General features: G+C 42.6%; 2 protein-coding genes across 2 annotated transcripts; both read right to left on the bottom strand.

The window, feature by feature from the left end:
• Positions 1-1,627: 1,627 nt before the first annotated feature.
• Positions 1,628-7,634, bottom strand: EAE97_004057 (uncharacterized protein; the record flags this gene model as incomplete). The annotated part of the gene is made up of 11 exons (XM_038874569.1): positions 1,628-1,961; positions 2,368-2,434; positions 2,546-3,174; positions 3,361-3,444; positions 3,565-3,815; positions 3,866-3,887; positions 4,149-4,252; positions 4,329-4,489; positions 4,544-4,630; positions 4,681-7,258; positions 7,326-7,634. The coding sequence occupies 11 exons, from the start codon at positions 7,632-7,634 to the stop codon at positions 1,628-1,630; spliced, it is 4,626 nt and encodes a 1,541-aa protein (XP_038735178.1).
• A 1,320-nt stretch (positions 7,635-8,954) lies between these two features.
• EAE97_004056 (uncharacterized protein) lies at positions 8,955-9,897 on the bottom strand (the record flags this gene model as incomplete). Its single annotated transcript, XM_038874568.1, has 2 exons — positions 8,955-9,280; positions 9,336-9,897. The coding sequence occupies 2 exons, from the start codon at positions 9,895-9,897 to the stop codon at positions 8,955-8,957; spliced, it is 888 nt and encodes a 295-aa protein (XP_038735177.1).
• Positions 9,898-11,567: the final 1,670 nt, after the last annotated feature.

Here is an 11,567-nt window from a genome sequence, read left to right as displayed (position 1 = left end):
AATACGTTGTGTTACGCGAGGTGGCAAGGAATTCTTTGCCTTGATAGGTCTACCTTTCTCCGTGAGATCCTCCTCGAGTCATTGCCGTGATCAGATGATTTCTTATGGCGACACACTTAGCTTCATAACATATTGAACATTCATATGGTTATCATTGCCGCTGGTGAATTGAATATAACGGATGCGGCTCGATACTAAGCCGGCCAAATGAAAGATAGAAATCAAACCTGGTTACGAATTGATACTATTAGATTGAGAAATAAAAAATGGATTTCGTAATTTCCATAAAAAGCGGAGGGATCTCCTTCTACTTAATCATGTTGCTTTGAGATCCCTCGGATATAGAATGAGATCGATGTTGGTCCTGGCGAGGTGCCAGTAGGGGGAGAAGGGTATATATTTTGGCTTGACGTAAGATGTCAGATAATGGCATTAAACATAATTTGATTCAACGGTACGTATTTACTTATAGAATAGTAATGCTTCAAGCCAACGGGATGGCTATTTCGTAAGGCTGAAGAGATTGAAAGTCATGACTGTGTCTTAAAATAAATCGGACCATCTTTATTTCGAACTTCATTTAAATATAATCACAATTTCGCTTGAATACCTTCTATTCGGTTCTTAATCCGCTGCCCTATCTTCGCCTTTATAAAACTTCTTTCGAACTTCTAAGAATCAGAGATCTCGGTCCCAAGTCCTTATCGTCACATCCCCTCCGAGACTAAATTCTACAGCCCGAGTCTTTAACCTTCATGTGTGAGATACTTGATTGTTATCTTATCTGATCTCTTTCAAACCAATATCCATCTTTTGAAATATTATCTACTTACCCAGGTAAATATAAGCTCCTCTTGCTCGATCCTTAGCAACCACGCGATCATCTGTTCTTTGGATGCCTCAATCTCACATTCTCACCAGTCGGCCCAAGATTGAAGGGCCTAATGCTATACTCACATTTTTGAGTTCACAATGCCCGCCCGCGATACTAAAGTTTCTCCGTTTCCTTTTTTCTGGCACCTAAACACTCGAAGGGTAATATTGTATGGTTGCGTTTATTATTATCTGATTCGTCAGATGTGTGCTTACCAAATAAGCGCTCAAATGCCCTCGGAGATGCATAATCATCATCATCATCATCATCATCATCATCATCATTAGCTCAAGGGAGATTCACATTCTGACACCCATGATCGTACAATCGGATCCTACAGCCACATCTTAGATTTGCACATACATCACCACGAACCAATAAATGCATCACAAAACCCATTCATGTTTCGTTACATTCAAATATTCAAATATACGAATTCCCTCTTCCGCCTCCACCGACATTCGCTCAGTCAACACCCTCCACTCTTTTCCCATTCATCCCATCTCTTCATGTTACAATTTCCCCATATACAGTTTTCCTTTCCGCTCCCAAAACCCCACATGCGAGACGAGACAAAGGAATGCACCTATACATATCTAGGTACCCAAACCATGTACAAAACAATAATGCAATTTCAATCTTCAACTAATCTTTGGAAAACATTTGTCCTCAGTTTTCTTTTGACTTCTTACAACCCATCACCCCTCCCTCGATTATTTACTCGGCCACAAATTTCTCCCACCTGTCCCTACTCTACCTCACACTCCCCTCCAGTCCCGCCTCTCTGACTAACTTCCAAAAGAGACCCCTCTTCTCCATCAGGTTTTTAGGGCTATCAAATTCTTTAACTTGTCCCTGCTCCAAAACTACAATCCTATCACTATCCAAAATTGTATTAATGCGATGCGCAATCGTAATGATAGTTCTCTTCGCGAAAAGTGGAGATCGCAATGTTGTCTGCAATAGTGCATCCGTTTCCACATCTACCGCCGCGGTGGCTTCATCTAGTACTAGAATGTTGGAAGGAGCAAGGAGTGCTCGTGCAAGAGAGACAAGTTGCCGTTGGCCTTGAGAAAGATTGGATCCGCTATATCCGATAAAAGATGTGGTTAGCTTAGCTCTGTCCTTGGGAAACCAGGCTGAATGAAATTGTGTGAAATTTGTGCTGGTAATTCAGATTATGCCTGTGTTGCAGGTGGTGTTGTGATAAATGTGGTAGCAATTTCGGTGAGATTGGGAGAAGAGGGAAGAATGGTATGTGAAAACGGGATCTTTGAGCGAGGGATTGAACGATGCAATAAGGAATCGCAAATCAAAACTGAAGGACAACGCGAAAAAACGGCATGTGATGTGTAATTTTTGTGACGTTGGGCAGTGATGTGGTGAAAGGTGTGACAAAAAGGACGAAAGGAAAAATTATGGAAATAGGGTGGAAATGGGAGGGTGACCGCGGGATGGGGTTCAGCTTATGATAAGGAGAATGTATCACGAACCATTCTTGAATTTTAGCTTCCAGTCCACCACTCATAGTCGAGACGTGATCTTTTAGCCTTGCATGTTCTATAAGGAAGATTGGTTAGCGAGGGTGTCGGTATTACACGCTGCTTGCAATATATGATCACTCATATATCACAAACAACGCCGAGTATCTTCATCTAGAGTTACACTTACCTAGTACGCTCCATAACTCTGTATCATCATGTACATGACCTGGGTCAAGGTTATCGCGAACTGTACCCTCGAACAGAGCCGCATCTTGTGGGATGATTGCCAGTCGACGTCTTAGATCGAGTAGCCCTATTGTTGACGTGTTCAATGCGTCAATGCTAATATTACCCTCACTCGGCTCGATGATCCGAAATAGGGCTAATGTCAAACTAGATTTTCCTGCACCTGTCCGACCGACTACTCCAATCTTCTCATGTGGCTTGATATCGAGGTTGACATTTTTGAGCACGAGGTCCAAGCCTTCACGGTATCGTGTGCTGTAATTATTGAAGTTCACTCCGCCCGATGCAGGCCAACTGATTGGTGGACGATGTCTGTGAATCACTTCTGGAGCTTCACTTGGTAATCTAGCATACTCGAGAACACGTTCGACAGATACGATGTTTGTTTCCACTTCAACCGTTTGACGAACAATCCAATTTAAAGATTGTGTGATTTGAAGAGCATATGACATTGCCAGCCCGACGAAACCGGAAGATAAGGGACGTCCAGCAGCCACAGTCACGATAGACAATCCGGCAGCGGCTAAGATGATAATCGACCCGAGGAACTCGAGTCTTACAGCAAGCCATCTGCACATTGATGATGTCAGTTTGATGTAATATCTCGAATGTTCTCGAACACCGAGCAATTGGTCTGTGCTTGGTGATCCAATTCATGGGGAACGAAGTTTCACTTCGATTTAAACAGCCAATCACGCATGGCGTACCGCAGATGTTGGATTGAAAAACACGGTTATGAAAGGTTTCATGACATACCGATTACTATTGATGGATGGAAAATAAGCTCGCAAATTAGCGTCAACTCTCCATTCATTTTCTTGTGTGAATCGTTTCTGTTGACTAAAGCACCGACAAATTAGTATCCTGAATGTCTTGAATAATTTCCGTTTCCGATGTCTCAAGCTTCGAAAACCGAGCTGGTGGATGCAGCAAATGATGGTGTTTGCCAAAGTTACTTACCGATAAGCTCGGATGGTGCCGATTCCTCCAAGAGACTCCTGGAAATGGGCGTAGATTGGACTTCGGCTGACACTATCCAAGCGCTTCAACTCACGGGAAGTACGGAGATAATAACGCTGAACCCAGTAATACACGCCTGACAGCGGGAAGATGAAGGCAATGAATGGGGGGCTTGCTACAGAAATGACGACTAGGGTAAACAATGCCCGAGCTGTGTTGACGAATAGCATGTTAAAAGTTCTCGCAAGTACCTAACACGGATTAGAAGATGTCAGAATATACGGTTGTACTTCATAGTTACCTCATCTATCCGATAAACATCACTAGATATAACTTTGTTAGCTTGTATTATTGGAAGATCCGATCTCGGGTACGAATGCAACACAGCATTCAAACAAACACAGAAAACTAGGATATGGACAGAGCCATATATGCACCATTCTGAGCAAAGGGCGGTGATAAGGCAACTATCAAACTCAAAGAGTATCACAAATCCTTCAAAGGAGGTGCCAATAGATTGTGCCAATTGGAAATATTCTGCTACCAAGAAAAGTAAAAAAATAAAACGGTCGTCTACAACATACCTCGAAAAACGATTAAGAATACGGCCAGCGGGGGTGGTTTCGAAGAAGGACATTGGAGATCGGAAAATGGCAAAAGCCATACGCTCGTGAAGTTTCCTAGATGCCTGAAAGGTGTCAGATAAGGTTTCGCGGCTAGTCTTTCATAATGCGAGAAGCCGCTTCCTGGTTGGGCAACCTCACCTCGATAGAACAAAATATCCACAATATCAAGGTTTGGACAACCACGAGAGCGGCAGATCCAATACCAAAGGCAAAGTACACACCGATGTACTTGCCGACATCTCGGTTAACGCCAAGTTTGTCATTGGCCTCAGCCCAGCTTTTGAGCCATACACTGCCACCTACAAAAGATTAGTAAAAGGGATTTGTCTGCAAGAAAAACGAAGTAAACCTACTGATCTGTGCCGTTTGTGCACCAATCAACATAGTCAAATAGATCAAGACGGCAGCAAGATTGCTAGTCTTGGCATATTCCGCGTACACTAATTATAGTCAGTATCAATGCTGTGATTATGGATTTGTATATGCCTACCATCCCATTTTACCTTTCCTTGTTCAGAATGTTCCTTGCCCTGCTTAGATTTTGAACCATCTTCCTCATCACGTAGTTTGCCTCTTGGACCTCTGAAAGTTGCTGTACTGGCACGTCTTAAGGTATTAGAGCTTCCCTTCCTCTTCTTAACACCTGATCCTCCAGGTCGAATAGGTTGAAGTTGTGTCAAGTGTTCTTGGGCTTCTTCAGCTTCGTCCTTTTCTTCCTCTTCTCCAGGCTGCTCATAGTCAAGTATTGTTGAAGAATCGCTAGTTTCGGTGGTTTCAGAATCTGTGGACACATCTTTGTTTTCGGATGTATTGATCAGATTTGCAATTTCTCCTCTTCTAGCAATGGCCTGATCATATGTACCACGCTCAATAATTTTAGTATCTCGAAGCAAACAGATGAGGTTAGCTTCTTTGAGAACGGGAATAGAATTTGTCGCAAGAACTCTTGTCTTTCCACTGAGTAATCCAGTTGAACCAAAGACATTATCAATCAAATGTCTGCCGACATGTTGATCAACGGCAGATAAACAATCGTCCAATAGATATACATCAGCTCTAGCGTAGACTGCCCTTGCCAAAGTCAATCGTGCTTTTTGACCTCCACTTAAGGAAATACCACGCTCTCCGACCTCAGTTTCATCACCATCTGGCAATTGAGCAAAATCTTCCGAAAGTGCGCAGGCTTTGACTGTTTTATCGTAAAAGGTAGGATCAAAACGATGACCGAATAGGATATTTTCTTTGACGCTGGCATTCATAACCCATGGTTGTTGGGCTACGTAAGCTGTTTTTCCATGAACGATTACCTGCCCCTTGACTTTCCAGAGATCACCGAGAAGTGCTTGTAAGAAAGATGACTTTCCTGCTCCAACTCGACCAACGATACAAGTAAGTTCTCCTTTATGTGCAGAGAAATGAATGTCTTGCAGGACGTTGCGGTCAGAGTTTCTGTCCCAAGAAAAGGTCGCATCTCTGATGGTCAAAGATTCTTCACCGTCGTCCTCAATAGGACCCTTCAAAATTACCGCGTCGGACTGTAACTCTTCAGCTGTGAAGAACGATGTCAAACGTTTGACAGCAACTGAAGCTTCAATGATGGAGGTAATAACCATTGGAAGAATTGCCAACGGGAATGTTAATAGGTTGAGTAAAGTTAAAGTAGGGAACACAATATCAGTAGTTAGTGGGCTGTTGGTAGTCAACACAAAAACAGCGAATGTCGAACAAGATACCAAAAATGGTGTGGTGGACCAAGTGAAATTGGCAACTGATTGGGCAGCACCAATCTTTCGTAGAGTTTTAAGTTCCTGGTCATTTCTGACAAAATTCAACTTCGCCATAAAAGCAGAGCTCCAGGCATAAAGCTTGATACTCTTCATATTGTTTATAATTTCCGCGATCAATCTTGTTCGAGAATCCTTATTTTTCATCTGTTCCTGCTGTAACTTTTTCATCAGGCGAGCGATGAGGCCATTGATTGGAATCATTAGAACCATAGCAGCGACACCAGCCAACATTGACAAACCGACTAACTGATATAAAGATACCATGCAGAGAATTATTTGATACGGAGCAGACCATAATTGTTGACCGTATTGGGTAAGATCTTGCAGTCTTTGAGTGTCAACAGCCATGTAATTGACAATATCTCCAGTAGACTTGCTAGCTCTTCCTTCATTCGACAACTTAAGTGATTTCCCGTAAATTGCTGCTGTCAAGGCGGTCTTGATACGCATACCAGTTTCAAAGGCTCTTTGAAAGTATTGATGCAAAGCCATGGTTTGTCCTACGGAAACAGAAAACATGCCCAAGGCTATAGCTGCGCCTCGAATCACAGGTTGTGGTTCATCGGTCGAACGTGACTTGACCCATTTGATCAATAGCTTTAGAAGTTGCGGTTGTATGAAGGCGAGCGAATCGCTGACAGTCTTGAAAAGAGCGCCACGGAAGTATGGTCCACTGAAAGATCTGAAAATGGCCATCCAAAGAGATGGGGTTTTCTTGTGTTCGATTTCATAATCCCAGGCCTCCTGGAACGTCTCGCTACATGACTTGGTGGTATCCCTTTTAGCCAGGTTCCATAGATCGTCCTCTGTCAGATATTTCTTATAACCCTGTTTCATCATAGGGGTCATCCAACCGAATGTAAGGATTGAAAATACAGTAGCGTATTCGACAGGGCATTCGTCTTCATCTTCCAATGCCGAATATACGCTCTGCTTCTTTGGCACAAGCCACTCCAAGCCAAATTCAATCAACGATAACCCGAATCCCACACAATATGCGATGAAGTATGGAAGATGCTCGTGGTAGATTTGTTGAGATATCAAGGATCGGAGTTTGACTGCGTATGCGATGTTGAGAAGGAGCCAGTAAAAGAGTACAACGCCGTTTGGATTGCGTAGTCGGGTGTGCTCGAGCCATTGAATGGTAAAAATGACACCAAGAGATGCGATTTGTATAAGGCTGGTCCAGAATCTAAAATCGCCCGCCCACACATCTGGATAGTTGAGTATTTGTATAACGAGTTGTACTGCGACTGAGGTTGAGATTCCTATTATGATGGCCTATTGAACATTGGATAAGCATTTTTCCATCAGTTTCGTTTCTTTCAATCACCAGTGAGAATTATACCTGCTTAAACCAAAAATGCCAGTCCTTCTTCACTTCCGCCGTAGTCTTTCTTCTTACAAGCCACCAAATAGCGATAGCACCACCTAGAATTCCAAAGGCCGCCACAGAGCTCACCCACACATCCATAAAACACGGTGTAAAGTCATAACGATGAGGACTCAATGGACCCCATCCCTCCTTGTTACCGCATAACGGTTGAGATCTCGAATTATCCGCCGTGAGATATCCACTACCAAGCTGCTCCTGCAATGCGCGAAAGCCAGAGAAGGAGCCTGTCTTGAGGATGCTCTGCGATGAGCTAACGACCATGACCGATATGTGATACTTTGTGTACTGAATCCCTCCTTCGATAGACGATAGAGGTTTTCAGAACTGGTGATGTGAGTGTATGGAAGGATAGTTCATTCGTTTTGTAACACAATGACAGAATAAATGATGGAAGTGGCAGAGGTTTGGACGGAGTTTTGTCTGATGGGGCACGACTTTACAGTACGGGACCGATCAAAATTGTACTAATTATTTAGTAGATAGGTACGGATTTAAGCTATGACGGGTGCGTTCCGATTTCCTTAACCTTGACCATAATTATTTATTAACCTTACAAAGCAATACGAACAGAAAGAAAAAGAAAAGGAAAATCTGCGAAATGATGGCACAGAACAGAATAATGTTACGAACCAATGTAATGAATTCTCTACATCTCTTTCTTCAAGAGATTCATATGATTTAACAAGTAGTTGAGCATTTCAGATGTTCTACGGATAGGTAGGTACCTGAAGTAGTCGGTATCTTTGGCTGTCCCATTTAGGAGAGCACGAGAACTCGCTTCAAACTCACAGAGGCTCATAATGAAAGGACAATGCGCAGCTCCCTTCCTACTAGGTATTTATTATGAAGACTACCTACTAGCTATCTAGCTACTTAAGTAGACGTCATTAGTTCTTATATCTGTGCTTATCATAAAGAATCTATTTCAGAACATCTTAAGAAAGATACAAATTATAGCTACTATCTATGACCACCGCTCCCGGTGAATCCGTGTGTCTATATTCATAACGAAAGTGATTGAGTAGCTACATATCTATACTCGGCTTGATCATTCTGTTGATTAATGCAACCCACAAATTATCAGGAGCTTCAATCAAAAATCTAGACACTACACTCTCCTGCATGCATGCATATCACCATCTCGATCTCCATAGATAAGTAAGGATGTCAAGTACTGTAGTGGGGCAGAATTATGTACCTAAATAACTGGATAGCTTTCTATCTGCAGAATGCCGCATTCGAGATGAAATGAAAACTTGAATTTGGTTGTCAAACAATAAGCTAGATAAGAAAAATCATCTCAAACGCCATAGGTAAAGGACTAAGGGGGAAAATATGATTTTCGAATTTTCCATTCGAGATCATTCCTCCAACCGGTGCCGCATGAAAACAAGAGGGATCATAAAAGCAAAAGCTACCTAACCATCTCCAAAATCCCTACTTCTCCCAAAGAAACAATGAAAGGTGATAAGTCGATTCACAAAGGCTCGAAAACATTGTCTTTAAAGGGTATCATCTTATCGCGTTGGGACCAACAATGTAGGAGAAGACCGCCCAATATTCTCAAGACTCCAACATCATCTAATTATCGGAAGCACCAGCATCTTCCTTTTTGGGTGCCAAACCAGCACTTTGACATGTCTTCTTCCATGTCTCAACTTCACGCCATGCTCTCTCACATTCTGTCTTCAACTTATCATTGCTAGCACTGAGTTCCGCAATGGCTTGTTCAGTGAGAAGCTTCTCAAGTGTCCATTTCTCAATGTTTTGAGTCTCATTCTCCTTGAGCTGGGTGATAAATTGAACAGCTCTTTGTAGAATAGATCCTTTGTTTTTCTCACACCCTGGTACAATCTTCGCTAACTCGTTGATACCTTCATTGATGGTTTCTCGACGACGTCTCTCAACTAGAAAAATGGTCAACTAAGAAATATAAATATAGAACACGCAGAGTAAATTTACCTTCTTTATGATTATCCTTTCGGACCTTATGCCATTCATCGGATCCTACAACAGGCTTTGAACCAGAACTTCGACTTTGAGATTGGTGTTGCTGTTGCGAATTGTCCATGAAGCTATTGTCGGGCTGCTGGCTGTTATCCATAAAAGATGAATCCTGGTGACGATCGTTCTCGGAGGCTTGAGATGCAAAAGAAACATCTGTTGGTTGTGGAATTGTCATGGTTGGATAGATTCCAGCAAGTGCCGCAGCGGCAGTAGATGAGGCGTTTGCATGATCTGCAGCACCATTTTGATGGTCGGGATGAATTTGTTGATTGTGTTGAAGGTTGGCATAATTTTGCAGGGCTTCTACATCACCGATCTGCTGATTGACCAACGATTGGTCACCGGAGTCATTGACAGAATTCGGGGAAACACGCTTGTTGTTAAGGCGCCTCGTGTCATCAGCTGATTCGGAGTCCCGCTTCCGCTTTTGTGCAGTGTTGCTCATATTAGCATTCTCTTCCCGCATAGCATTTGCTACCTCCTGCAATCCTGAATGTTCAAGGTCCATGTCTGCCATTGCGATAATCTGGTGTCCTCGTGACGAGCCTTGCACGGTGATTTGTGTGGGATGTGAGGAATTAACAATCGTAAGGCGCAGATGACCTCGAGGGGTTGGTAGATAGATTTAAGGCTGAACTTGATCTTTCGCGATTTAATGACGTGTCTACCGAGGTTGGCACAAGTGCGACGAGCTTCTTCTTCTAATGCAGAGGGGACGGCTGTTACGGAAGCAATGGAGACGTATCGGTGACTCGCTCTAATGCTTCGAGGCGCTCAGCTGCAGTAGTTCGTCGCCGTGATCTTCGAAACGAACGTTTCTGTGTCCTTCAACGTAGCACCTACAAGGTCAGCACGTGTCATTGCAGATAAAGTATCACATAGTAACTCAATCAATCAAGAGATTCCTGATAACAAAATGAGATGTCAATTGGAACTTTTGGGTGATGTGGTGATGTTGCGCTTCTCTCTCCGAAATGCTGCAACTGCGAGTTGATGAATCATCCTAAATGAAATCAAGCAATTCGTTGGCAAGAAGTATAACAATTCCAATAATTAATTGGGGTACTTCTGTGCAAACAAGACTATTATCCTTTTAGGTGAACATCGCAGGTAGTAGTTCAGTTACAATATGATATTGTATACTGATGCTGCTCTGCAAGATATGACCAAAATCATGGGAGGAGGCATTTTGTGTGTGTTGCGATCTGGTGATTTATGAAGTGCAAGATATTTTGGGCCAACGGTAATGTCCGAACAATCCTTGTTGCGTGGAATTGGAACGCTGTGAGGTTTCACGAAAGATAGCCCTTTTCTCTTTTGTCTTTCTATCTGTTCTCTTTTTCCTTCATAAATGCGCAGAGGCGCTTCTGACAAGTAACGGATTGATGCAACGGACAGGCACAGATTTGAAAATAAATTTGATCGATCTTTGGCGCCTTTTTCTTTTAGGGGGAGGGGAGCTTGTGGAACTTGATTATGAAATTTCACGCACCTTGTTTTTTATTATGATCACCTAATGGTCGGTTGGGTGGTTGTTATCTTTCTTTCCTCCCTTCCTTGCCCGAGGCTCGCTCTTGTGGGAACGCGACCAAAGTAAAATATGGATGATGGAACTTTTTGATATTGTTAAATCACCAACCACTCGAATTTGCGATGGTGAAAAAAGAGACAAGATCTATAAAGTTATTAGTAGATGATTTTATGGATTAGAATTAACAGATCAATTTTAGATGATATCCTTTTGATTAAGGATAGGAAGGGGGGTGGAATCGAAATACTCACCAAGGTCAGATGATGTTGTTAAACAACCATTCAATTGATCACGAGTGATCAAAACTGCAATGTCACGAAAACAAAGCTTGACAACCCTAACTAGGTATAAAGACCGAACTGAGACAAAAGAGACAACCCTCAGAATATTGAATTTATTGCGAAAATACCGTGAGTTAAGTACTTCTTTTTGAAGAAGTTCTTGTGTTCTTGTTGATGGTTGATACGATACACGTGAAGAGAGGATCATGTGGGAAGGAAAAGAGCAGAGGCACTTTTACCGGGTGAAGAGATTATTGAGGGGCTTGTTGTAAAGCTAGGTGATAATGCGTTAGACCGAAACTATATTCATGCCTTAGATAAAAGGCTTTTGACGCGCAAACAGTCGAGATCACACACTATCAAACTCTTTTCCCT

This window comes from Botrytis byssoidea, assembly GCF_014898295.1.
Source record: "Botrytis byssoidea strain MUCL 94 chromosome Unknown BBYS_006, whole genome shotgun sequence".
Classification (NCBI taxonomy): domain Eukaryota; kingdom Fungi; phylum Ascomycota; class Leotiomycetes; order Helotiales; family Sclerotiniaceae; genus Botrytis; species Botrytis byssoidea.
The sequence above is the reverse complement of the archived record's forward strand: the minus strand, read 5'-3'. Positions and strand labels throughout refer to the sequence as shown.